Raw genomic sequence first — 14,083 nt, 5'->3', positions numbered from 1 at the left:
CGTAGTATATTGGCCAGCCACGTAGTATATTGCCCAGTGACGCAGTATATTGCCCAGCCACGCAGTATATTGCCCAGTTACGTAGTATATTGCCCAGCCACGTAGTATATTGCCCAGCCACGTAGTATATTGCCCAGTGACGCAGTATATTGCCCAGCCACGCAGTATATTGCCCAGTCATGTAGTATATTGCCCAGCCACGTAGTATATTGCCCAGCCACGTAGTATATTGCCCAGCCACGTAGTATATTGCCCAGCCACGTAGTATATTGCCCAGTCACGTAGTATATTGCCCAGCCATGTAGTATACAGCACAGAGCCACGTAGTATATTGCCCAGCCACGTAGTATACAGCACAGCCACGCAGTATACAGCACAGCCACGCAGTATACAGCACAGAGCCATGTAGTATATTGCCCAGTTACGTAGTATACAGCACAGAGCCACGTAGTATATTGCCCAGTCACGTAGTATATTGCCCAGCTACGTAGTATATTGCCCAGCCAGGTTTGTCACAGGTGAAAAAATAAAAAAGAAACATATACTCACCTTTCAGAAGGCCCCTTGTAGTCCACGGCAGCTTCCGGTCCCAGTGTTGGTATGGGCGCAGGACCTGGGATGACGTCGCGGTCACACGACAGTGACGTCATGGCAGGTCCTTCTGCCATACCATCTTTGCCACCAGAAAGTGCATCGGAAGATGGCGCCCGGCGGGAGCGGCTCAGCGGACTACAGAGGGTGAGTACAGCAGGTTTATTTATTTTTTTTAAATTATTTTTAACATTACATTTTTTACTATTGATGCTGCATAGGCAGCGTCAATAGTAAAAAGTTGGGGACACACAGGGTTAATAGCGGCGTAACAGAGTGCGTTACCCGCGGCATTACGCGGTCTGTTACCGCCGGCGATGACCGGAGGGGACTATGTGGGCGACAGGCACTGACTGCGGGGAGTAAGGAGCGGCCATTTTCTTCCGGACTGTCCCCGTCGCTGATTGGTCCCAGCAGCCATGACAGGCAGCTGGCGAGACCAATCAGCGAATGAATAACCGTGACAGAAGGACAGACAGACAGACGGACGTGACCCTTAGACAATTATATATATAGATGCCATGCCCAAGACCACCACCACAAATGGTCAAAAAGAAAAAATTTAATGGATTCAAGATGTAGGGCACCAAGAAGCAGGCACTCCTCCTTAGCGACATACTTCCCCTGGGTGAGAGGCCCATCATTAATAACCGTAACTTTCATAGGAATACAGCATTTTAGGAAAGGTGAATCGAGCTTTTTAGCTACGAGGAGATCAACAAAATTTGTAGCAGAAACTCAATAAAAGGCCTTAAGGTGCACAGATTTTTCTAGATAAACATATAGGTATCCAACATTTTGCACAATCAAAAGGCAAATACCTGTGTGCCTTGGTGGACATCCCTGCTGGACCCGCTTACACTGTGGCACTTTTCTGGCAGCAGTTGACTTGGGCATGCAGGTATCTGAAATCCAGACTTCACAGTTGCTACCAACATGTAGATGTTGTTGCTTAACCCTTTGTGTTAAGGTGGCAGAATTTCCCTAATTTGCATGGGCTTCTCGGAAAGTGTAGTAGGTATTTAAGGGTACCGTCACACACTGCCATTTTGATCGCTACAACGGCATGATTCGTGACGTTCCAGCGATATCCATACGATATCGCTGTGTCTGACACGCAGCAGCGATCAGGGACCCTGCTGAGAATCGTACGTCGTAGCAGATAGTTTGGAACTTTCTGTCGTCGCTGGATCTCCCGCTGACATCGCTGGATCGGTGTGTGTGACACCGATCCAGCGATGCGTTCGCTTGTAACCAGGGTAAACATCGGGTTACTAAGCGCAGGGCCGCGCTTAGTAACCCGATGTTTATCCTGGTTACCATCGTAAATGTAAAAAAAAACAAAAAAACATACTTACATTCCGGTGTCCGTCAGGTCCCTCGCCGTCTGCTTCCCGCACTGACTGACTGCCGGCCGTAAAGTGAAAGCAGAGCACAGCGCGCTGTGCTGTGCGTTCACTTTACGGCCGGCAGTCAGTCAGTGCGGGAAGCAGACGGCAAGGGACAGACACCGGAATGTAAGTATGTAATGTTTGTTTTTTTACGCTGGTAACCAGGGTAAACATCGGGTTACTAAGCGCGGCCCTGCGCTTAGTAACCCGATGTTTACCCTGGTTACCCAGGGACCTCGGCATTGTTGGTCGCTGGAGAGCTGTCTGTGTGACAGCTCTCCAGCGACCACACAACGATTACCAACGATCACGGCCAGGTCGAATCACTGGTTGTGATCGTTGGTAAATCGTATAGTGTAACGGTACCCCAAAAGTCTCCGGTGGAGGTGCAGAGTAAGCGGTGAGTTCCAGTATGCATTCATGAAGTCACCGACTAAGACTGATTGCCAGGGATATGTCCGAGTTAGTGTTCATAGTAGCCTGGCAGCTCTTAATAGGGCTTCCATGACCAGGCTTGGAACTAGCCACTCCATTTACCAGATCCCAGGGTTGCCCTGGACTTCACTCTAAACCCTTTACATCAATATGGGCTTCTGGGTTGGGACCACGGAGTAGGCTGCTGACTAGTGGAGCAAGCTGGCGGCAAGAAAGGTCATTGCGTGGGGTTGAATGATCAAAATAGCAACACCGGACCAAAGAGCAGGTATGTGGACCAGGCTAAGCTAAACTTAATAACTAGCAATGTGGAAGAGGGATACAGGAGCTTATATAGCAGCAGCCCCACTCATGGTTAATCGGGAGGAAGCAAACAAACCAGAGACAAGTAACTTTAAAGCTCCCTGGATGGCACCACAAATCCGAGAGAACACAAATTAATTTGTTTCTATGCAGCATATATTTGGAGGTAGTGGACATCTCCTTAGTTGGCAAAGCACTCCTCACATCAGTCCAAAGCTTTTTTGAGCATTGGATCCTACCCGCCCTTTAAATTTGTTGGCTTTTGGCCCAGGAGAAACATAGCTGATGGACAAAGTTAGCGTCCCTCCAGAAAAAGGTTATCTTGTGGTTGGTGGACGCATACAAAAACAGTTGCCAGAGGACGATGACTCATGAATTAAGCCAAATGCCAATAGACTCTGGCTAGCATGAACCACTCTGGCAACCAGTAGACTATGGGTAGCCTGCACCACTCTGGTAGCCCACAGACTATAGATGGCCTTGGCCACCCCAGTAACTCATAGAATGTAGTGGGTATGGACCACTCCAGTAACACCACAGACTATAGCTGGCATGAACTATTCCAGTTTCCAGCACTATGGTTGGCATAAACCATTCCAGTAACCGGTATCCTTTGGCTAGCCTGTACCACTCTTAGTAACTATACCTAACATGGACCACTCCAGTAACCCATAGACAAAAGCTGGCGCTTGGATCATTCCAGTAACTGTCAGACCAAGGCTGGAATGCACCACTGTAGTAGCCAGTAGATTAAGGCTGGCGTGGACCACTCCAGCAGCTCAATTAATAGCTTTCGTTCAACGGAAATAAAAACTCTTGTAGTCAATCAATATTACAAATTTTAAGCTGGCACCAACTTTATTTCTAAGGTCATCGATGAACCGTTTCCCGGCATTCATCCAGCCGCCAATCAATAGGGGCACAGTGACTTTTTGATGTTCAGAAATATTGTAGCAAGTTTCAATTGTGAAGTAGCAAGCCAGAAGTTCGGATATGTGATTTTTCCAAATTTAATAAGCTTTAAGATTAACTTCAAAAACCATCTTGGCTTGGCAGTCCAGTTTGGCACCACTGGTATATGCCAGAGATGTTCAACGCATGACTTTACAGCAGTTGTAAAACCTGAAGTTTTGTAAGAGCTGGAGAACCACAAATTGGAGGGCACTAGTAGAAGCCTTAAATCAGGAATCCAAAATTGAAAAAAGCAAAATCCATCTTGATATTATCCATTCCTCTTTCTGCCATTTAGCAGAGCCTGAATAAGTAGCCGACTGGCCTACGGCAAGCCGACATGTATCTGTATGTGCGGATTTGCCTCCCCGTAAGGAGCTGTTTACTTTTAGCTAAATGTGGATTTGTTCCTTCCAACGTCCTAATCTGCATATTCTCACATTATTCTTGTATATTTAATGCTCCTGCCAGTGTGTTTTGCTCATCATTTTAGTAATCTGCAGTCTTCGGGGAGCCCTCGTTTAGGCACACCGTCAGCGTACCCTGATCTGCATTCACGGTGTAGACAGAGAATCTGGTGCCAAGTTTTGTTTTGTTTTTTTTTCTCCATAAAACATATACGAGTTAAGCTTGTGATGTTTTATACAAAGCCAGCTGCACGAGGCGAGATCTGACAGAAGTAAAATGCTCAGGACAAGTAGACAGCTCCCACAGTCCATGCTGCATTTGATGTCTGCCATGCGGGTATATTAATCCCTATCACGGGCAATGAGGCGGGCGGGCTGTAAGTTTTGATTTCATTGGAGGTTTCAGCTCAACTGCCAAAGCTCTGTTTTCTCATCAAAACTTTTACTGTCACGCTGAGACAGTCTTCGATAAGGAAGGGGGGCCTCATACTGTCCCTGAAACTGGGGCCCTAACTATCCATGTCTCGGGGGTACTCTTGAAGGTAGAGAGGCCTGAGTCTCTAACCTTACTATGCTCCTGTTAAACTCTGATCTGTCCCCTCCCCCACCCCAAGAGGCATGGGACAAAAATGTAAAAGGTAAGCAAGACACAAAGACAAAACAGGGATAACAGAAAGTAATAAACATACAAACACTCAACAAAGGTAGAGAGTTATATAGGGAGGGACAGGAATGTGCCAGCGAGGAAAGAATACACCCAAATACGGCACACAACAATCTCCAGTAGCAACGACGATCTCCAATTCCGCACAGCGTCGCCAAGAAGCAAAGCTAAGCTTTCACTAGCAAGACAGAAGGTTTTGCCAGATTTAAAAGGGAGAGGCAATGACCAGATCAAAAGCAGCTGAAATGGAGTTGCAAGTTTCTGACCAGCATAGAAAGGGACGTTAACCTCTTCAGCACCAAAGGAAACAAAATCTATTTAATATGGGACACAAGCACACTAAAATGGCTAAATGGAAGTTCTCTAATTCACAATACGTAATGATCTTCTAATCCCAGATGTCCCAGGAGGACATGACATCCCCTTCACCCCCCCCAAACCCGTGACATTTACATTTTCAAATTAGGAACTTCTGTTCTGATAATCCTGGAGTGTCGCTGGACTTCTTGTGATTGCCTATCTGCAGGGTACCCTCATCACAAACCACCAGCTATTCACAGAGGTGCAGCAGGGAATTTTATTTCTCTAGGGAATAGTTTAGGGAATCTACCGTAACTGTAAATAGTGTATTTTTTTTTTAATTTACGTTGTATTTTTCCATGTGGAAAATTTGCAGCATTTAACAGTTCAATCACAGTGGATGTGACTTCATTAAACCTCACTGTGCATTTAACGACGCTGTAAAATTGCACATACAAAAAAAAATAAAAAAAATTTTTTTTTTCTTCAAAACCTGCCGAAAAAACGCAGTGGGAAAATCTCAACGTTTACGGTATGCTACATGGGAACATAGCCTGACACTACTAATTAAAGAAGCGACCGCCATGAATGCTAATGTGGTGTAATTAGCTCTATTCCTGCTTTCTTCCTCTAGTTTTACCTCGACCCTTTTTCTGACTACCAGCCAGTTATAGCCATCACTGTGTTCAGTGGGGGTCAGTCTTTTCTTGCATGCCTGAAATCCAGCAAACTACAGTATGACTTGTGAATTCTACGTTCTTTACATGACTGCTCATTACAGACGCCGGGAACCACTTACACCATTCAACCGGGTGGAGGACAAGAAGAGACTCAAAAAGGCAGTGATGGCCCCAGACTCCACTGACAACTTTCTTAACAACCGGACACACCTCCAGAACTTGTAACGGCGAGTACACCCACCAGGTATAATTTTTTTAACAGACCACCAGGGAACATATACGGTAGTTACCTCATTCCCCCATATAATTTGGCTGCACAGGAACACTGTCGTACCTGCCCAACTATTCAGTGGTGACCTTCTGATCATCTCCCTATCTCCCGAAAGACTATGTTGGGCGTGGGGTGGTGGAATAAGGAAAGGGCATGAAGAATTTCATCACCAGTGGTGTCCGGCATTGCCCTTTTCCACCCCAACCAATCGAGAAAAAAAAAACAACATACACATACAGTACAGAGCAAAAGTTTGGTCACACCTTCTCATTTAAAGATTTTTCTGTATTTTCATGACTATGAAAATTGTTTGGACACCAGCTATTGAAAGTAAACGGTCATCTTAAATCTAACTGCGTTCAACAGTCCCGTAATACGAAATAGGATGATTAATATCGTAAATGTTTTCCGTGATGTGTTAAAACCTAGTCCTTACAATCACTGAACTGCAAAGAGGGTGGGCACCATATAAGCGGCCATTGTGTAAACCCTCTATAAAGCATCATTCTCAACCTCAAGCCTACAGGTCCGTAGTGTTTTCTTCTCGCTCCAGAAAGGAGCATTCGGACAGTGTAATCACCATGGTAGATTACCAGATTACTCTGGCCTTTTATGTAAACTTGGGCTACTTCCCAAAACAATTTGATGCCAGACATGCCCATTGTTATGGCATAGGGGCCCTGGTCTGCTTAATCCGTGTAGAATACTTTCACCCATGGGTGTCTGGCCAAATGTGTCTGGTCTATTTGTTGTAGGAAGAGACGCCAATTATAACCAACTTGATGCTCGTTACTTGTGTTTTTTTCCATTATGACTGCACCAAAGGGAATACTAGTCCCGGTAATCGGGACTTGGCGAGGAGCGGTCTTGTAAGCAGTGCAACCCAACTTTCTGCGAATATCAAGTACTTGCACATACAGTAAAGAAAGGAGCGAGAAGGAATCAAACAATGCGCGGAGTCGGTCTTCATACTGGCTTTGGTCATGGCAACTTAAACCATTCTGGGGCTACAAGAATAAAGATTCATTTTGTGAAGAAAATATTCGGTGATCAGATCTGAGAACGTGAACCTTTTTTAGATCTGGGAAAACACTGCAACTTTGGCCACGACTCCGGTCACACGGCCAAGAATCGCTTTATGTTGTTGCTACCTTGCAGCATAGTGCAGGTGAATCGGGTTACAGAATATTGCGACCATATTGTAAAAAAAACCCAACCAGTTCTAACTTTTTTTTTCTATATGTTGCCACGGGCAGGTGTCTGAACAGATGGGACCCAGATCCAGCTCTGACCTTATCCATTTTAACATCCTCCAACACATAGTGAGTATTGATGAGCAAACTTGCTGGGATAAGGTGTTATCTGAGCATGCTCGGCTTGCTAACCTAGTGTCTTCGACGTGCTTGAAAAATGTTTAAGTCCCTGTGGCGGCATGTTTCACAGCTGTTAGCAATCCCTGTATGTGTTGCGGCTGTAACAGCCATGAAACATGTCGCCGCAGGGACTCGAACATATTATTTGAGCACGCTGAAGACACTTGGTTTGCATCTGAGCATGCTCAGATAACACCTTATATGAGCACGTTCAATCATCACTAATAGTGAGGTGAACTACAAGAATTATGTACCATTCCGATTGGGTTCACCTTATCTTCTGCTTGTTAAATGGCCACTGTGTGAATTATTTTTTGTATTTTGGTTCTAAGTTTTTCAACTTGCGCTAAAAAATGCGATCCTATTCACATCAGTCGAGGACAAAATTGCAGCATTGCCCCATCCTTCGGGTTGACCTGAATAAAGACTTATGCGTCATCGTGTGTGTGTGTGTGTGTATGTGTATGTGTATATATATATATGTGTGTGTGTGTGTGTGTGTGTGTGTGTGTGTGTGTGTGTGTGTGTGTATGTATATATGTGTGTGTGTGTGTGTGTGTGTGTATATATGTGTGTGTGTGCGCGTGTGTGTGTATGTATATATGTGTGTGTGTGTGTGTGCGCGTGTATGTAAATATATATATATGTGTGTGTGTGTGTGTGTGTGTGTGCACATATACATACATATATTATATATATATATACATATATACATATATATATATATATATATATATATATATATATATATATATATATATATATATATATATATATATATATATATACACACACAAACTGTATATTATATTATATACACGACCATCTATGTATCCATAGCTTATTATGACCAATAATTAGAAAAGTAAAGCTCACCGTGCAGTTGGTGGCTCTTTCGATGCCACCAACGGAAGTTACATCAACTTTAACAGCAATAATAGAGCAGCATGCAATGGTTTTCTTTTTTTTCCACTGTTGAAGAAGCGATATCCATGATGGAATCCCAAGAATCTCAATGGTAAGAAAACAGGGTCCATCGGGCACTATTGGGATCAGCGTCGTAGCTGGAGTCTTACTACTTTTTGCCATTTTCTTTTTTCAAGCTTATGAATAAGTCAGCTAGTTTTAACTTTATCTTAATTGTAACTCACCAGTAGGACAGTCCTTCTCATCCACACCATTTTCACAGTCCCTCTCACCATCGCACCGCCAGGTGGCTGGGATACATTTATTGCTGGACTCTCCACAGCTAAACTTCTCGGCAGCACAGATCTGCTTCACTGCAATATTCAAAAGAAAAAAAAAATGCCTTACTTCGCCTGTGGTCAGCAAGAAAGAAAAGGATTATTATTATATGTCAGGACGTTGGGATACCAATTAATTTCTGCTTTAGTCTAACACAGAACATAATGAGCAGCAGTGAGACGAAGAGCACAACATGACCGCGGCAAAGCGTCGGATATAGCAGATGTAACGCAAAGCGATAATAACCTATTAGTTCTATCCGTAGGGCATTAAATGTGGCCAAAGAAACTGAATGGGGACAGTACAGTGAGCATACTGTCGGCAGCACATCCCCTTTTATCACAGGGTGATATGATGCCAATATAGGATACATAAAAGATCCAATTAGCCAGAAAAATTAGCAATTTGTCATTTGTCAGCTAATTGACCCTTGTAAACAAGTCAACAATAGAGATGAGCGACCCTGAACTGTAAAGAGAAAGACCGAGCTTTTACAGCACCAAAGTTCAGGCCCATGACTTCTATAGGGTTCGGGTAGAGTTTATCGAACCCGATGAGCCCGAACATCCACGGGTCCGCTCATCCCTAGGCTGACAATGAAAAGGAACAAGCTTTAAGAACTCCCATTCTGACGATTATCGGCTCATGTGATGGGACTCATGTAGGCGTCCGTGCACAGACCAGCACCGGCGCTCCCAACCGGAGCAGGACAGCTTCATAGAATTCTTAAGACTGGTGTGCAGTCTTTGTACGCACCACTGAACAATATGGTGGCACAGCATATAATGCAAAATTGAAAAGCAACGAGGAGATAATTATTCTCGATGTAAAATAAGTCAGGACAACAAGAACAAAAGAATGTAACCGGTTTTCGTCTCGTCCGTCCATTTTAGCTCATTAGAAGTCTTTACCGGAGGAACTCAAACCAACTGGCCATAGAGGATTTTATTCTTGGCTGCATCCAAGATTGGCAGTGCCAGGTTACTCCAGGGAAAAGGGATGTAGAGGACACATACAAATTAGCCAAGCCAATCTGTTAGGTCAGTGGTTAAAATCAAGAAGGATTCATTCACGAAGAGCCGGTGCAACATTACAACAGACAGGAGACAGGAATTCAATATCAGCCATTAACTTTACTGCTCTCATTAAAGAAAATCTCTCATGATGGGCCACTTTAATGAAATATAGTCTGCCATGACTGTCACTAATGTCCGGCCATCGCTCATGCTTCTGGCTGATAAAGTGTGCATACTATGCCTGGTTTCTGAAGAAGGGTCAACGGGTCAGATTATTTTGGCTTAGCCGAAAGCGGACATTGGTGGAGCAGGACTACTTCATTGAATGATTATTTGCCGAGTCAACCTTCAACTTGCCAAAGCAATCAGTTGCGAATATCATATTCTAGATTGGGATTTCACCCAGGTTGTGCATGGACTTCATCATTTTTGACTTGCTGCCTACCCTGACCTGTAGCGGTGTAACTGCCGTGACCTCAGATTTGACCAATTCCAAGTTTGTGTCTCCCATCTGCATTATTTGCAAGCAATCATTATTAGAGGCTACTCCGGTGATCTGGGTAGACCTTAATCTCACTGTGCCAAGGACAGCTTGAGAGACGTTTTGCTGAGTTTTTGGAATGAAAACATCAACATTTCGGGGGGAGAATTTGGAGAGTTTACACTCTGTAGCTACGTGTATATGACATCTTCAGTCCCAAAAGGCACAGCCACCGGAGTTTCATTCACAAAACCGCTTCAGGAAGAAGCCGGTAAAAGAAGTAAAAATACTGAACATGTGCACAGCAATGTTGTTTTTACATTGCTGTGCATTATGACCATTTTTTTGGGGGGGCGCTTTTTCCAGGCGGATTCTGAACAAAGTCCGAATGAAAAAGATATATACACACACACACACAAACACTTTCTGCTTGAAAACTAAAAATAAAGACGACAAACACTCAGTGTAACAAAACTCCTCCAAATGCCATCCTTTCCCCCCCATCTGATTCCACAGCTAGATAATCATTGCAGAATAAAGTGCAACATTTTTGCAGAATTTCAAGCATTTTTATCCAGGGCAAATTGAAGAATTGGCCCATTTGTATCTTATAAAAGCATTTTGTATATAAAATGCTATCGGTTATGTGATCGTAAATACGTTCAGCGTTTCTACACCGCATTCTCTATGGCACAAACACCCATCACCTCCCCCCCATGATCCACTGACTGCTCGACCACCTCTCTGTGCCGGGAGTCGACCTATTTACACTGTAGTAAATCGAATTGTCGCTGACAAAGACCCAGCAGGTAGTGAAAAAAGGATGGAGAATGGCAACGTTGCCATTCTTGCCCAGACTTCCGGATCAAGCCTTATTAACAAACTCCATCCAGGAGACAGAAAGAAATGTAATTTACTACGACTGCTCAGTAAAGAGAGATTATTATATTGGAAGTAGGGGGTAACAGTGTGGCGGTATAGCGGATCTGTGCACAGTATTGGGTCATTGCCAGTGGCCGCCTTTACTTACACACTGCCAGGGTGCAATGGTCACAGATCCAAGTGGGTTTTTAATGAATATGTATGTCACTAATTGCATTGTCTATCGGAGCCCTCAATTAGGCAGGCTCTTCCTCTTGCGATATTTGCCAGTTAATTAGTTCTATATTTGTAGAACTTCCTATATATAAAGCCCAGATTACTTCTATGAACTGATCTCCAAAAGGAAAAGAAAAAAAGCTTTTTGGCTCTCAGAACGACCTTGCATCCAGCTTTCGTCCATTACGCAACGTGGCGGCCTTTGTCTCCACGTTCCAGCTCGGCTCACCACTGTGATATTTATGTCTCAGTGCAGAAGAAAGACAAATGATTTATTAGGGTACAGCAAGTCAATTCATTAAGAGCCTGTAACATTAATGAGGCACGAGATATACCAGGGGGTATCCGAAACAAGCAGCAATCATCTTCTGGAGGCCGGGTCGGTTTTAGTACGGGCGTTCACCACTAGGTGAATTTTCGCAAAAACCTTTCCGAATCAGTCAGTCAGTCTGCCAATCAACATCATTGGGGAAGCTTTTGTTTTGTTTTTTTATTCTTGACTGCCAAAACTCAATACTAATGACAGGCATAGTATATAGCCTTGGATTAGAAGAGAACTACCAGTGCCAGGACTACTCTATACCGTCCCCGAGGACTACCAGTGCCAGGATTACTATATACCGTCCCCGAGGACTACCAGATAAAGTCCCAGAACTACCAGTGCCAAGACTACTATATACTGTCCCCGGAGACTGCCAATGCCAGGATTACTATATACCTTCCCTGAAGACTACCATATACTGTCCCCGAGGACTACCAGTGCCAGGATTACTATATATCATAATTGTATCATACAATTATTAGGTTCTGTAGAAGGACGTAGATCTGGGGATTTATTATGATGGAATATAGGCTGAACTGGATGGACAAATGTCTTTTTTCGGCCTTACTAACTATGTTACTATATATCATCCCCGGGGACTACCAGTGCCAGGACTACTATATACCGTCCCCGGGGACTACCAGTGCCAGTATTACTATATACCGTCCCTGAGGACTACCAGTGCCAGGACCACTATATACCATCCCCGAGGACTACCAGTGCCAGGACCACTATATACCATCCCCGAGGACTACCAGTGCCAGGACTACTATATACCGTCCCCGGAGACTACCAGATACAGTCCCAGGACTACCAGTGCCAGGATTACTATATACCTTCCCTGAGGACTACCATATACGGTCCCCGAGGACTACCAGTGCCAGGACTACTATATACCGTCCCCGGGGACTACCAGTGCCAGTATTACTATATACCGTCCCTGAGGACTACCAGTGCCAGGACCACTATATACCATCCCCGAGGACTACCAGTGCCAGGACCACTATATACCATCCCCGAGGACTACCAGTGCCAGGACTACTATATACCGTCCCCGGAGACTACCAGATACAGTCCCAGGACTACCAGTGCCAGGATTACTATATACCTTCCCTGAGGACTACCATATACGGTCCCCGAGGACTACCAGTGCCAGGACTACTATATACCGTCCCCGGGGACTACCAGTGCCAGTATTACTATATACCGTCCCTGAGGACTACCAGTGCCAGGACCACTATATACCATCCCCGAGGACTACCAGTGCCAGGACCACTATATACCATCCCCGAGGACTACCAGTGCCAGGACTACTATATACCATCCCCGAGGACTACCAGTGCCAGGACTACTATATACCGTCCCCGGGGACTACCAGATACAGTCCCAGGACTACCAGTGCCAAGACTACTATATACTGTCCCCGGGGTCTACCAGTGCCAGGATTACTATATACAGTCCCCGAGGACTACCAGTGCCAGGATTACTATATACCATCCCCGAGGACTACCATATACCGTCCCCGGGGACTACCAGTGCCAGGACTACAATATACCGTCCCCGGGGACTACCAGTGCCAGGATTACTATACAGGTCCTTCTCAAAAAATTAGCATATAGTGTTAAATTTCATTATTTACCATAATGTAATGATTACAATTAAACTTTCATATATTATAGATTCATTATCCACCAACTGAAATTTGTCAGGTCTTTTATGGTTTTAATACTGATGATTTTGGCATACAACTCCTGATAACCCAAAAAACCTGTCTCAATAAATTAGCATATCAAGAAAAGGTTCTCTAAACGACCTATTACCCTAATCTTCTGAATCAACTAATTAACTCTAAACACATGCAAAAGATACCTGAGGCTTTTATAAACTCCCTGCCTGGTTCATTACTCAAAACCCCCATCATGGGTAAGACTAGCGACCTGACAGATGTCAAGAAGGCCATCATTGACACCCTCAAGCAAGAGGGTAAGACCCAGAAAGAAATTTCTCAACAAATAGGCTGTTCCCAGAGTGCTGTATCAAGGCACCTCAATGGTAAGTCTGTTGGAAGGAAACAATGTGGCAGAAAACGCTGTACAACGAGAAGAGGAGACCGGACCCTGAGGAAGATTGTGGAGAAGGACCGATTCCAGACCTTGGGGAACCTGAGGAAGCAGTGGACTGAGTCTGGTGTGGAAACATCCAGAGCCACCGTGCACAGGCGTGTGCAGGAAATGGGCTACAGGTGCCGCATTCCCCAGGTAAAGCCACTTTTGAACCATAAACAGCGGCAGAGGCGCCTGACCTGGGCTACAGAGAAGCAGCACTGGACTGTTGCTAAGTGGTCCCAAGTACTTTTTTCTGATGAAAGCAAATTTTGCATGTCATTCGGAAATCAAGGTGCCTGAGTCTGGAGGAAGACTGGGGAGAAGGAAATGCCAAAATGCCTGAAGTCCAGTGTCAAGTACCCACAGTCAGTGATGGTGTGGGGTGCCATGTCAGCTGCTGGTGTTGGTCCACTGTGTTTCATCAAGGGCAGGGTCAATGCAGCTAGCTAT

The 14,083-nt window shown here is 44.7% G+C and overlaps 1 protein-coding gene across 3 annotated transcripts in view; it reads right to left on the bottom strand.

Moving 5' to 3' along the window:
- LRP8 (LDL receptor related protein 8) overlaps window positions 1-14,083 on the bottom strand; it is a 175,630-nt gene that overhangs the window by 47,817 nt on the left and 113,730 nt on the right. For all 3 annotated transcript variants that reach the window (XM_069737883.1, XM_069737885.1, XM_069737884.1), the window contains one exon: window positions 8,518-8,646. In XM_069737883.1, the coding sequence (XP_069593984.1) occupies window positions 8,518-8,646 (129 nt within the window). The remainder of the gene's footprint in view (window positions 1-8,517; window positions 8,647-14,083) is intronic.

Source organism: Ranitomeya imitator, chromosome 8 (assembly GCF_032444005.1).
Source record: "Ranitomeya imitator isolate aRanImi1 chromosome 8, aRanImi1.pri, whole genome shotgun sequence".
Classification (NCBI taxonomy): Eukaryota; Metazoa; Chordata; class Amphibia; order Anura; family Dendrobatidae; genus Ranitomeya; species Ranitomeya imitator.
Note: the sequence above shows the minus strand (reverse complement) of the source record. Positions and strands in the feature narration are given on the sequence as shown.